General features: G+C 45.1%; 2 protein-coding genes across 2 annotated transcripts; both read right to left on the reverse strand.

Annotated features, from left to right (window-relative positions):
- Nucleotides 1–198: 198 nt before the first annotated feature.
- rbm24a (RNA binding motif protein 24a) lies at nucleotides 199–11,752 on the reverse strand. Its single transcript, XM_058047078.1, has 4 exons — nucleotides 11,440–11,752; nucleotides 6,072–6,195; nucleotides 5,839–5,893; nucleotides 199–1,732 (listed from the first exon to the last, which is right to left on the reverse strand). The coding sequence occupies exons 1-4, from the start codon at nucleotides 11,605–11,607 to the stop codon at nucleotides 1,366–1,368; spliced, it is 714 nt and encodes a 237-aa protein (XP_057903061.1). The 5' UTR covers nucleotides 11,608–11,752; the 3' UTR covers nucleotides 199–1,365.
- Nucleotides 11,753–12,861: 1,109 nt separating this feature from the next.
- Nucleotides 12,862–14,104, reverse strand: stmnd1 (stathmin domain containing 1). The gene is made up of 4 exons (XM_058047648.1): nucleotides 14,039–14,104; nucleotides 13,604–13,870; nucleotides 13,164–13,286; nucleotides 12,862–13,101 (listed from the first exon to the last, which is right to left on the reverse strand). Exons 1-4 carry the CDS (start codon nucleotides 14,102–14,104, stop codon nucleotides 12,862–12,864), a joined length of 696 nt encoding a protein of 231 aa, XP_057903631.1.
- Between the last annotated feature and the right edge of the window lie 226 nt (nucleotides 14,105–14,330).

Genomic DNA, 14,330 nt, shown 5'->3' on the forward strand with positions numbered 1-14,330 from the left:
ACCCTTGCACTGTTGCACCCGCCCACCACGTGTCACCCAAGAGCCGGATGCCATGGACTTATTGATTAGCAATGCACGGTTGACAGGAAACGTTTGTGATGCTGATCCTGCGAGTCAACAAAGACAGGACAGTACGCGTAAAGTCTTGGAAATATACAACATTTTATTCCAATTTGGAGTAATAAAGTTTTTGCATAGAAATAGAAACACTTGACATGTTTTCATCCAGTGACAATGAAAAGCTTTTTTAAAATGTGTGCCATTTATTTCTCTCATTTCCCTTGTAAGAAATAGTTCAAGTATAAAAACATTGTAAAGTAGCCGTGGGATGAATATGAAGCACAGGATCAAATACTGTAAGCACAGCTACTGACGACTTGGCACATTCTAGTGGATAAAGCAGCATTTTTGTCAAAAAGATTTTTTTTTTTTACACAGATGAGTACAATCTGCATGCATTTAAATAAAATTCCTCCATTTACAAAAAAAAACAAAAGCTAGAGTTGAAAATAAAAATAAAAATACAGTGCATGTATCTTAAATAGCTACTTTTGGTTGAGTATGTTAATATATCATAATATTAAAACTACAGCTAATCAATAAGTTATATCGAGTATATGTGTATACAGTATGCCTTGAGATGAGTACACAGTAATATTATGAACACAGTACCGGCACTACTCGTCCAGAAAAATAAATACTTTAAATATGGGATGATTTAAATAGCAGTGAAACAGGAAGTCAGGCACGCTGAGGCAGGCGGTTGCCGGGTAGATTTGCAGGAGGTGGAAGTGCTGACACGGCCCAGCGACTGGGGGCTGGGGTGGGGTGGGGCCTCTATATTGAGCTGTGGGCTGTAAACTTGCCCCCCCGCCCAAAAAAAAAAGGGTGGCGTGGGGGGGATTAGAATGTGACAGCTCAACAAACCAGTTTCCAGAGGGATCCGTCTGGGTGGCGCTGGGGGGCTCACCCGCCCCCGCCAGCACAACAACAACACTGCCCCCCCTTTGCGTTCTTATTTCCTGTCATTTTGGTGTTTGCTTTGCATCGGAGGAACGGGGGTGGGTGGGGCCAGGGGCGGGGTCTCAGCATCAATCCGAGGTGCAAACATTTCCCTGATTATCGGAAAGGTCCAGCCAGGACAAGGAACGCTGTCAGCGGATCAAACATGAAAGACAGCAACGGGATTCGTACTTCCTAGAAGAAGTACTTCCTCTAGTATTTCTAGCACCACCTCTGGGTTTTTGGTTGAAGCACAGCAAGTTCAAAAAGTTGCCACCTCACCATCATCATCCTCATCATCATCGACCGATCGGCATCCCCTTCCTGTGCCCCCCACTCGCCCACCCCCGGTGGCAGCGACTGCTATTGCATGCGGTCGGCCTGGAGCTGCTGCGGCTGGTACTGGCCGAAGGCGGCGGCGGCAGCGACGGCCGCCGCTGAACCCGGGGTGGCGGCGGCGGTGGCTAGAGGCTGCTGGAGCGCGTAGCCGTACCCGGCGGTGGCCACGTACCCGGCGGCGGCGGGGGATGCCGCGTAGGGATACTGCTCATACGCGGCAGCGGCGGCGGCGCTGACCGCTGCGGCTGAGTACTGCGCGTAGGCCGCTCCGGTGTAGTCGATGTAAGGGGAGGACGCGGTGGCGGGAGGGGCGGCGGCAGCAGGCTGCACGTGAGGGATGACCACGCTGGGCTGCACGAAGGCCTGAGGGTACACGTAGTGGGCGGGGATGCTGGGGGGGAAAAGAAGAACACATGGTTAGCTTAGCTTTAGCATGTGGATGCTGGCCTTCCAGAACCAACCACAGTCTCATACAATCCCATCCAAGCAAGAAGCACCTGCCTTTGGATCGCCATTGGTTAGAAAATGGATGGATGGATGCATGGATGGATGGGTAGGTGGATGAATGGGTGGATGCATGAATGGATGGGTAGATGGATGGATGCATGGACAGATGGATGGATGGGTAGGTGGATGGATGGGTAGGTGGATGGATGGGTAGGTGGATGGATGGATGGATGGGTGGATGGATTGATGGGTAGGTGGATGGATGGATGGGTAGGTGGATGGATGGATGGGTAGGTGGATGGATGGATGGATGGATGGATGGATGGATGGGTAGGTGGATGGATGGATGGGATAGGTGGATGGGTGGATGCGTGGATGGATGATGGATGCATGGATGGATAAATGGATGCATGGATGGATGCATAGATGGATGGATGGGTAGGTGGATGGCTGGATGCATGGGTAGATGGACGGATGGGTGGATGCATGGATGGATAGATGCATGGATGGATGGGTGGATGGATGGATGGGTAGGTGGATGGGTGGATGGATGCATGGATGGATGCATGGATGGATGCATGGGTAGGTGGATGGATGGATGGATGGATGGATGGGTGGGTGGGTGGATGGATGGGTGGATGGATGCATGGATGGATGCATGGATGGATGGATGGGTAGGTAGAGGGATGGATGGGTGGATGCGTGGATGGATGGATGGGTAGGTAGAGGGATGGATGGGTGGATGCGTGGATGGATGCATGAATGGATAAATGGATGCATGGATAGATGCATAGATGGATGGATAGGTAGGTGGACGGATGGATGGATGGATGGATGGGTGGATGGATGGATGCATGGATGGATGGGTAGATGGACGGATGGGTGGATGCATGGATGGATGGATGAATAGATGGATGGGTAGGTGGATGGATGGGTGGATGGATGGATGGATGGGTGGATGGATGGGTGGCTGGATGAATAGATGGATGGGAAGGTGGATGGATGAATGGATGGATGAATGGATGGATAGATGCATAGATGGATGGATAGGTAGGTGGACGGATGGATGGATGGATGGGTGGATGGATGGATGCATGGATGGATGGGTAGATGGACGGATGGGTGGATGCATGGATGGATGGATGAATAGATGGATGGGTAGGTGGATGGATGGGTGGATGGATGGATGGGTGGCTGGATGAATAGATGGATGGGAAGGTGGATGGATGAATGGATGGATGAATGGATGGATGAATGGATGGGTGGGTGGGTGGGTGGATGGACTTACAACAATAAAGACAGCATATGAAGAGTCAAACATCCCAATAAGATAATAATAATAATAATAATATATAATATAATATAATAAGAATAAGAGAATAATAATATCCAAACGTGGAAGAAGAACGTGTCACGGAAGAAGGAAGAAGGAAAAAGAAATAACGTTGGTCAAGAAATAAACAGCTGAGATGTTGAGTGTTCATGATGTTCATGATGTGGCGCCACCTGTTGCTACAGTGGAGGTCATTCACCTGTACCCCCCCCCCCCCCCCCCGTGGGTCCCATGGGGGGGGCGAGGGGGGGGGCTGTTGTTGGGCTTTTGGAATGGAGGAGTTTGGGTAAAGCTTTGTGAAAATGTCAGATGGACATTTTTCCAATAGAGACGCTGTCGCTGCCCCCCCCCCCCCCCCCGCCAACCCCCCACCCCCGACCCATGGACAGTACTGGGGAAAAGCGGGGGCCTTTGATGGTGCCAGTGAGTGGCCGCTTGGTTGTGTCTGAACCTGTGATGATTATTGATTAAAGATGATGATTAAGATGATGAAACATTCCGATGGCAATATCCAGACGAGTCCCTCCAGATAGTTACTTTACTTAGTTACTTTTAGTTACTTTTTTAAAGCTTTGTTATTTTAATTGCACAAAGTGATGAAGGAAATCCAGCTCCATGTTTTATAATAAAGAAATATTCAGAATGTTCTTCTTGTCTGCCCTTGGAGACCAGCAGTAATAATCATATGCTCACCAATGGAATGTAGCACTTCAACTTTCATCATGATTAATTGCATTCTGTGCAGTTAACTCATAATTAGTGGCATGTTTTTATCTCCAAGATGTCATAGTTGAGCATCGTGGCCTATCTGGACGATTTAAAACACTAGCCAAACCTCTTTACTCGGTGTGTTGATACGAACTAATTAACTCGGCACCTCGCTAATCGTGTCAGCGTCATTCCCAGACGGAAGAGCGGCTAGCTAGCGCTCCGTTTGGCTACCAAGACTCAACGAGACGCTGGTTTGCCGTCAGCATTTTTGACCTGAGGACTTGAGCACACATCTCCATCCCGAGGAGAGCGGACATCGGAAGTGTTGTCGCCGTATCGATGCTGCTGTTGTTGACGGACCTAGCATGTGCTAGTATGTGCGTCAACGCACCTGGGAAAGAGGTTTGGATACTCAAGATACTCAACTATGACATGTTATCATCAGGGTGCGTGTTATTGCATGATCGCAGCATGGATGTCAAACCATAGTGCAAATAGTTCCCAATGACAGCATTGTAAGCTAGCTTATATTAACTCGTCATTTATTCTCTTATTCAAGTGTTGGAATGCAGAGAAAAGGGAAAGAAACACATAAGGATTGGGAATGATGGGCAACATTCCAAAAAGGTGCACTTCCCCTGTACATGTGACCTTGTATCAAGGTCGAAGGTTGATGTTTGGAGCATTTCATTGCACGCAGGATGTGCGCTAAGTGCGCCAGGCGTCACCAACCATGTTTGGTTCTTTTGGTGGTGTCAGCGTGTACTTGTCTTTTTTTTTTAATCTTCCATTGGCGCATGTGTGGCGGCACGGCGGTCTGGTGGTTAGTGCGCAGACCTCACAGCTAGGAGACCAGGGTTCGGTCCCCGCCCTCGGGCATCTCTGTGTGGAGTTTGCATGTTCTCCCCGTGCATGCGTGGGTTTTCTCCGGGTACTCCGGTTTCCTCCCACATTCCAAAAACATGCTAGGTTAATTAGCCACTCCAAATTGTCCATAGGTATGAATGTGAGTGTGAATGGTTGTTTGTCTATATGTGCCCTGTGATTGGCTGGCGACCAGTCCAGGGTGTACCCCGCCTCTCGCCCGAAGACAGCTGGGATAGGCTCCAGCACCCCCTGCGACCCTCGTGAGGAAAAAGCGGTAGAAAATGAATGAATGAATGAATGGCGCATGTGTGCCTAATAAAGTGATCGGTGGTGGCCGCTGCTTTGGCTTGACCGAGAGACACTACCGACCCCCCCAAACCCCCACCCCCCCACATACACACAGAGTTTCATGCAACTGCAGTGTCAGCATTGGGGGCTTTGTATGGGCACAATGGGTGCGCTTGTTTTCCTTAACACCCAGCACCCATGTGACCAAAGCTCCATCCCACACAATGACAGAGCCACAGAGGGAGAAAGACATTTGTTTGCAACTTTGGAGCCTGACACACACACACACACACACACACACACACACACAATGATGTGTTTGGAAAGTGAGTTGCAGACAAGACAAGTCTTTTTTTTTTGCAAAAGATGCAAAAATCAGGTGTTGTTAAAGGAAGTCACACACCAATAACACCATGTGTTAAACTAAAAGCCGTCCAAAGGGAAAGGTGCGCTAAGCTAACACGCGTCACCCCAACACAACCAACCAACCAATCCAACGACGTCACGGCTTTGGTTGTTTCACACACACGCTCAGCTAACAGCATCACTTCATAACACAAACATAATCAATAATCACCGTGGCGAGACGCACATTCACCCCGCAAAGATTAGAGATGACGCTCAGCTAGAGAGAAACAGAGCACCCGTCAGTCTGCTGCCTGTCCTCGCCGCGCACGCACACGCACACACGCACACGCTACACAATCACGCCATAACATCAGCTTCCAAGTGAAGAACACGACAACCTTCTTGGACGTGGCAGCACAAGCATGTGACTGCTCCCAGCCAATCAGAGATCCATCCTCACCATCATCATCACCATCATCATCATCAGAGTAGCGGGTACTTACCCATAAGGCCTCTGGATGAAAGCGGGGTGAATGTGGGGAACTCCAAAAGTAAAGCCTGCAAAGTATTGGAACAAATACTAGGATCAAGTACCACAAGGTGGACAGCAACACTTTTATAGTACTACTATAGTACAGCATCATATTAGCGTACTCTTCTGTCCATTACAGCCTATGTAGTACATAGTACATATAGAGTAGTACTGGTGAGTGGTGGTGGTGGTGGGCGTGGCTACCTGGCTGCATGAGGCGGGGTTTAGCTCCCAGGTAGGCCAGGTTGACGTTGGCTTTCCTGCCGTCGATGATGGGGTTCGGATCTTTACACGCTCGATCTGCTGCCGAACGATCCGCCATCGTCACCTGGTTCACACACCACATGGACACCCGTCACTCTCTCGCTCTCTCACTCTCTCACTCTTTCACTCTCTCACTCTCTCATGCATGCATGCATGGGGCTGTCACTCATTCATTATGGCCAGCAATGCATGCATGAATGCAAGTGAAAGTGAAAGTGAATGTAAGAATGAATCTATGAATGTGAATGAATGTATGTATGAAAGTGAAAGTAAAAGTGAATGTAAGAATTAATCTATGAATGTGAATGAATGTATGTATGAAAGTGAAAGTGAAAGTAGGAATGAATCTATGAATGTGAATGAATGTATGTATGAAAGTGAAAGTAGGAATGAATCTATGAATATGAATGAATGTATGTATGAAAGTGAAAGTGAAAGTAGGAATGAATCTATGAATATGAATGAATGTATGCATGAAAGTGAAAGTGAAAGTAGGAATGAATCTATGAATGTGAATGAATGTATGTATGAAAGTGAAAGTGTGAATGTAGGAGTGAATCTATGAGTGTGAATGAATGTATGCATGAAAGTGAAAGTGACAGCGTGAATGTAGGAATGAATCTATGAACGTGAATGAATGCATGCATGAAAGTGAAAGTAAAAGTTTGAACGTAGAAATGAATGTGTGAATGTAAATGAATGCGTGTATGAAAGTGAAAGTGTGAATGTATGAATGAATTGTATAAACGTACGCACAAATGAATGTGAAAATGTAAAACGAGTGGAAGTAAACGTATGAAAGAACAAACAAACACATGAAAGTGAAAGTATGAATGAATGACGAAATAAAGGAATGTGTGAAGCGAATGTACGCCGAGATGACGAGATCAATGAATAAAGGAAAATGTATGAATCGAGGTGAATGAATGCATGAAATGTATGAAAGTGAAAGTGTAAATGAATAAAGGTTCATGAATGTATGAAAGTGAAAGTGAAAGTATGAATGAATGACCGTATGAACGTGAATGAGTGAAAGGCAGTATGTGGGGCTGATGAAAAAACATGTAGAATATGTACAATGTGTACTGTATAACATGTATACAATGTATATAACATGTACAATGTGTACTGTATAACATATGGTACTGTATATACAACGTATACAATGTATCATGTGTATAATATAAATATTACAAAGATATTTATCTCCAAGTGTTGTCATTTTTGGAGCCGCACGGTGGACGAGTGGTTAGCATGTAGGCCACACAGTCAGGAGATGGGAAGACCTGGGTTGGAATCCCACCTCGGCCATCTCTGTGTGGAGTTTGCATGTTCTCCCCGTGCATGCGTGGGTTTTCTCCGGGTACTCCGGTTTCCTCCCACATTCCAAAAACATGCTAGGTTAATTAGCCACTCCAAATTGTCCATAGGTATGAATGTGAGTGTGAATGGTTGTTTGTCTACATGTGCCCTGGGATTGGCTGGCCACCAGTCCAGCTGGGGTAGGCTCCAGCATGCCCCCATCCTAGTGAGGATAAGCGGCATAGAAAACAGATGTATGTATGTATGTTGTCATTTTTGTATCCTGTATCAAGAAAAACATGCTAACTTGGACACGCTTTGGCCTTTTAGCCCCAATGAGGAAGACAGATCATGCTTGTTGGAGAGGACACCATGCTATACTATGGTATACTATACTATACTGGTGTTGCTATGCTATACTATGGTATACCATACTATACTGTAGTTGCTATGCTATACTATGGTATACCATACTATACTGGTGTTGCTATGCTATACTATGGTATACCATACTATACTGTAGTTGCTATGCTATACTATGGTATACCATACTATACTGGTGTTGCTATGCTATACTATGGTATACCATACTATACTGGTGTTGCTATGCTATACTATGGTATACCATACTATACTGTAGTTGCTATGCTATACTATGGTATACCATACTATACTGGTGTTGCTATGCTATACTATGGTATACCATACTATACTGTAGTTGCTATGCTATACTATGGTATACCATACTATACTGGTGTTGCTATGCTATACTATGGTATACCATACTATACTGGTGTTGCTATGCTATACTATGGTATACCATACTATACTGTAGTTGCTATGCTATACTATGGTATACCATACTATACTGGTGTTGCTATGCTATACTATGGTATACCATACTATACTGTAGTTGCTATGCTATACTATGGTATACCATACTATACTGGTGTTGCTATGCTATACTATGGTATACCATACTATACTGGTGTTGCTATGCTATACTATGGTATACCATACTATACTGTAGTTGCTATGCTATACTATGGTATACCATACTATACTGGTGTTGCTATGCTATACTATGGTATACCATACTATACTGGTGTTGCTATGCTATACTATGGTATACTATACTATACTGTAGTTGCTATGCTATACTATGGTATACCATACTATACTGGTGTTGCTATGCTATACTATGGTATACCATACTATACTGGTGTTGCTATGCTATACTATGGTATACTATACTATACTGTAGTTGCTATGCTATACTATGGTATACCATACTATACTGTAGTTGCTATGCTATACTATGGTATACCATACTATATTGGTGTTGCTATGCTATACTATGGTATACCATACTATATTGGTGTTGCTATGCTATACTATGGTATACCATACTATACTGTAGTTGCCATGCTATACTATGGTATACCATACTATACTGTAGTTGCTATGCTATACTATGGTATACCATACTATACTGTAGTTGCCATGCTATACTATGGTATACCATACTATACGGTAGTTGCTATGCTATACTATGGTATACCATACTATACTGTAGTTGCTACGCTATACTATGGTATACCATACTATATTGGTGTTGCTATGCTATACTATGGTATACCATACTATACTGTAGTTGCTATGCTATACTATGGTATACCATACTATACTGTAGTTGCTATGCTATACTATGGTATACCATACTATACTGTAGTTGCCATGCTATACTATGGTATACCATACTATACTGTAGTTGCCATGCTATACTATGGAATAACATACTATACTGTAGTTGCTATGCTATAGTGTAGTATACCATGCTATACTGTGGTATACCATACTATACTGTTGTTGCCATGCTATACTATGGTATACCTTACTATACAGTAGTTGCGATGCTATAGTGTAGTATACCATGCTATACGATGGTATACCATACTATACTGTAGTTGCTATGCTATACTATGGTATACCATACTATACAGTAGTTGCTATGCTATAGTGTAGTATACCATGCTATACTATGGTATGCATACTATACAGTAGTTGCTATGCTATAGTGTAGTATACCATGCTATACTTTGTTATACCATGCTATACTATGGTATACCATACTATGCTGTAGTTGCAATGCTATAGTGTAGTATACCATGCTATACTATGGTATACATGCTATACTATGGTATACCATACTATACGCTATACCACGCTGTACTAAGGTATACCATGTTATACTATGGTATACCATGCTGTACTGTAGTATACTATGTTATACTGTAGTACACCATTCTATACTGTAGTATACCATGCTATACTGTAGTTGCCATGCTATACTGTAGTATATCATGCTATACTGTAGTATACTATGCTATACTTTAGCATACCACACTATACTGTGGTATACCATGCTATATTGTGGTATACCATGCTATACAGTAGTTGCTATGCTATACTGTAGTATACCATGTTATTCTGTAGTATACCACGCTACACTGTAGTATATCATGCTATACTGTAGTATACTATGCTATACTTTAGCATACCACACTATACTGTGGTATACCATGCTATATTGTGGTATACCATGCTATACTGTTGCTATGCTATACTGTAGTATACCACACTATACTATGGTATACCATGCTACACTGTAGTGTACCACCCTATACTGTGGTATACCATGCTATACTGTAGTTGCTATGCTATACTTTAGCATACCACACTATACTGTGGTATACCATGCTATATTGTGGTATACCATGCTATACTGTTGCTATGCTATACTGTAGTATACCACACTATACTATGGTATACCATGCTACACTGTAGTGTACCACCCTATACTGTGGTATACCATGCTATACTGTAGTTGCTATGCTATACTGTGGTATACCACGTTATACTATGGTATACTACGCTATACTGTAGTATACCATGCTATAATGTAGTATACTATGCTATATACCACGCTGCCCTGTAGTATAGCATGCTATAATGTAGTATACTATGCTATAGTATACTACTCTATATACCACGCTGCCCTGTAGTATACCATGCTATACTTTAGTATACCACGCTATACTGTGGTATACCATGCTATACTGTAGTTGCTATGCTATACTGTGGTATACCACGTTATACTATGGTATACTATGCTATACTGTAGTATACCATGCTATAATGTAGTATACTATGCTATAGTATACTATGCTATATACCACGCTGCCCTGTAGTATACCATGCTATACTTTAGTATACCACGCTATACTGTGGTATACCATGCTATACTGTAGTTGCTATGCTATACTGTAGTATACCATGCTATACTGTAGTATACTATGCTATACTGTGGTATACCATGCTATATTTTGGTATACCTTTCTATATAGTAGTTGCTATGCTATACTGTAGTATACCATGCTATACTGTAGTATACTATGCTATACTGTGGTATACCATGCTATATTTTGGTATACCTTTCTATATAGTAGTTGCTATGCTATACTGTAGTATACCATGCTATACTATGGTATACCACGTTACACTATGGTATACTATGCTATGCTGTAGTAAACCATGCTATAATGTAGTATATAATGCTATAGTATACTATGATATATACCACGCTGTACTGTAGTATACCATGCTATACAGTAGTTGCTATGCTATACTGTAGTATACCACGCTATACTATGGTATACCATGCTACACTGTAGTATACCATGCTATACTTTAGTGTACCACCCTATACTGTGGTATACCACGCTGTACTGTAGTATACTATGCTGTACTGTAGTATAGCATGCTATAATGTAGTATACTATGCTATAGTATACTACGCTATATACCACGCTGCCCTGTAGTATACCATGCTATACAGTGGTATACCACGCCTACTGTGTACTGTAGTGAGTTATGGTTTGGTTTATTTTTGAGTCACGAGAAAGCAGCAGGTGAGTTTGGTGTGTGCGCGTGCGCGTGCACTCACGAATCCATATCCGCGAGACTTCCCGGTCTGCCGGTCCGTGATGACCACCGCCTCCTCGATCTCCCCGAACACCTCAAAGTACTTCCTGAGACTGGAGTCCGTGGTGTGGTAAGGAAGACCTCCTACGAAGATCTTGGTGTAGGTGGTGTCCTTCTGCGTGCTGTGCATCGTCGGTGCCAAACCGGGAAACCGCAAAAGTGCAAAAGGGCTCCTTCTGGCTGCGTCTTCGGGTGACGTCACAGGAAAGATGGATGGAGGGGGTAGACGCGGGAACTTCTAGCTTCCAAAGGAGACCATCGGGACTCGGCGGCTCGTGTCGGTTCCTCTGCCGGTCCAAAGAGAAACCCATTCCTAAAAAGTTCACAACCCAAACTCCTCCTCCGTGCCCGCCCACAGGGGCGCACCAACCGCCGGGCGGCCCGGGGGGTTCGGTAGGGGAGGGTGGAGCGGGGGGGGGGGGACGACCACCATTCTATAATATGTATTTCTATAGCTGGGAATCAAGTCATCTGATGACGGGAACAAAAAAGTTACCGCTTTGGAAAACGAGCTCGGGAAAAAGTTCAACTCGGTAAAAAAAACGGAAAAACGGAAGGTCAAAGGTGTGACGGGAGATGGAAAAGTTTATGCTACTTTCATTTCTCGGATGTAGTCCACATCCTCCAACATTTCCATGCTCTTATTCAGATGAAAAGCTGCTAGTACAATATCCACTATGCTGAAATCAGCCATTCCCCAATGGAAGTCTGGAATGCGATGCAAGCGCTCCATTATAAAATGGCCACTTTAGTGGAGGTTGTTCATCATCAAGTGGCCAACGTGATTAACGTGTGTGGGATAACAGACAATGGGGGATAATCATACAGCATAGCTTATGCTTAACAACTAATATAAATATGTCGGCTCGGCAATTCACGCCACGATAACAAGAACTTCGGTGTGTGTGGATACCAAAGTCAATGAACGGACACCTACAGGAGAACAAGCCGTTCAAATGGTGTCAAGCAATACCGCAACACACATCGGGAAACAGCGACACTCAGCGGTCATTATGAAACACGACATGCCCGATAGACAGGTCCAGACGTAGAAATTCAAAAGAACGCTGAGGGTCAGCGGTACACAAAATGGATGTATGGATAAATTCTCCATTTTATTCTCGAGGTTTTTCTCTCCCACTGTGGCCCAAATACTCCCTCTTAAAGTTAGTTAGCTAATGATGAACACGGGCTGCCTAGCTAACGATAATAGAAACGAAGAATACATAATAAGTTAGCTCACGATCGAGGGGGTCTTGCTAGCTTAGTTTGGGTAAACAGTGACGTCCAGCGGTCATTATAAAAATGACACTCCAGGTAGATGGCAAACCCTGCGGTCTTTCTCCTGGACTTTGAAAAGAACTCGAAGTGTCAAAACTAACAATCACTTTGGGGCCTTCACTGCATCTGGGTGCCCAGACACCTCCTCTTGGCCTCCTTCTCCTCCTCCTCGTTGGATGCTGGGGTTGCTCTCTGAAGCTGCATTCATCACCTTCTCATCTCCAGCATCTTCTCCCTGCTGAGGCTCTCCAGGTTCTCCATCATCCTCCTCCTCCGCACCAACAGCGGCGGGTCGGCGTACACGGGCCGACTTCAGACGTGCCGTCAGCTCATCTTCCCTCCGCTGAGACAAGGAGGACATTGAGGAGGACGAAGGACAAAGAAGAAGGTCAGGTGGTCTCCAACCTTTCGTCTCTTGTCCGCCAGCGTCATCTTCTCCTCCATGTCCTCTCTGCTGGGGAGACGCTTGACCCTCAGGGACTGCAGCCTGGCCGGGGGCCGCCGTTTGACCCCCTCGCTGTCACCCAGCTGACAGGCACACACACACATTAAGCATAATCATATTCATCCAATCAAATGCATGAAACATCTATAAAATACATAAATACTTCATCAATAAACAGAAATAAAATACACAAACAATCCAATAAATCTATCATAAAAGACATAAAAAAAAATCAAACTTACAAATACATTTCATCAAAAAGAAAACACATAAATTCATGAAAATAATAGTTGCTAGGCAGAGTTCACGAGCTTATCAAGCTAACAAATAGACACCAACATGCTAGTCCTAGCGAGGAAGGCGGCTGGGGAAAGGACAGGGAGAGACGGCAGGTACCCACCGTGACGGTGTAGGCCTCCCCGGCGGGGGTCGCCCTGCGGGGGCTGACTTGGATGATTCCTTCGCTCTGCAGCTCTTCCAGGATCTCGCTGGAGGTGGGATGCTCCTGCTCCAGTAGGCCTCCGCCCCCCAAGGGCGGGGGTGGCTTCCCTGGCACCTCCCCGGGTAACGCCGCCCCGTTGTCCAACGGCGCCACCTCCACGCCGCTGTCCTGCGTGACCTTTGACACGGCCGAGTTGCTACGTGCGCTTTTACTTCCTGTTTGGTCCTGAGAACACGCATGAGCATGGTTGCCGTGGCAACAGCACATGAAAAGTCTGATATAAATAATACAGAATTAGGTGAAAAATGATGCTATATTGGGTCCGTTGGACGTGCAGGTGCCGGGTGGGATACATGGCAGGCGAGCAGCAGTGGCTTGAAGAGAGCGTCCTACCTGCGCTGCGTTGCTGGGGGGTCGTAGCGGGCGGACCACCGTGGCGCTGGAGCTGACGCATCCCATGTTGTCTCGAACACGCAAGTTTCTGCGTTCCTTCACGCAGACCCCCCGCCACGCCGACTCGGCGTTGCTAGGGGTGGTTGCTACAATAAATCTGACCCGCCAAGATCTCCGCCACACGGACACACCCACGGCGGTCATGACAGGTAGCGCAGGTTAAAGGGAAGTAGCCGCGTCCTCGGCTCGGCTAAATGTATCCATGTAACAAATTAATTAGCTTCAAATTGGA

This window comes from Doryrhamphus excisus, chromosome 14, assembly GCF_030265055.1.
Source record: "Doryrhamphus excisus isolate RoL2022-K1 chromosome 14, RoL_Dexc_1.0, whole genome shotgun sequence".
Lineage (NCBI taxonomy): Eukaryota > Metazoa > Chordata > Actinopteri > Syngnathiformes > Syngnathidae > Doryrhamphus > Doryrhamphus excisus.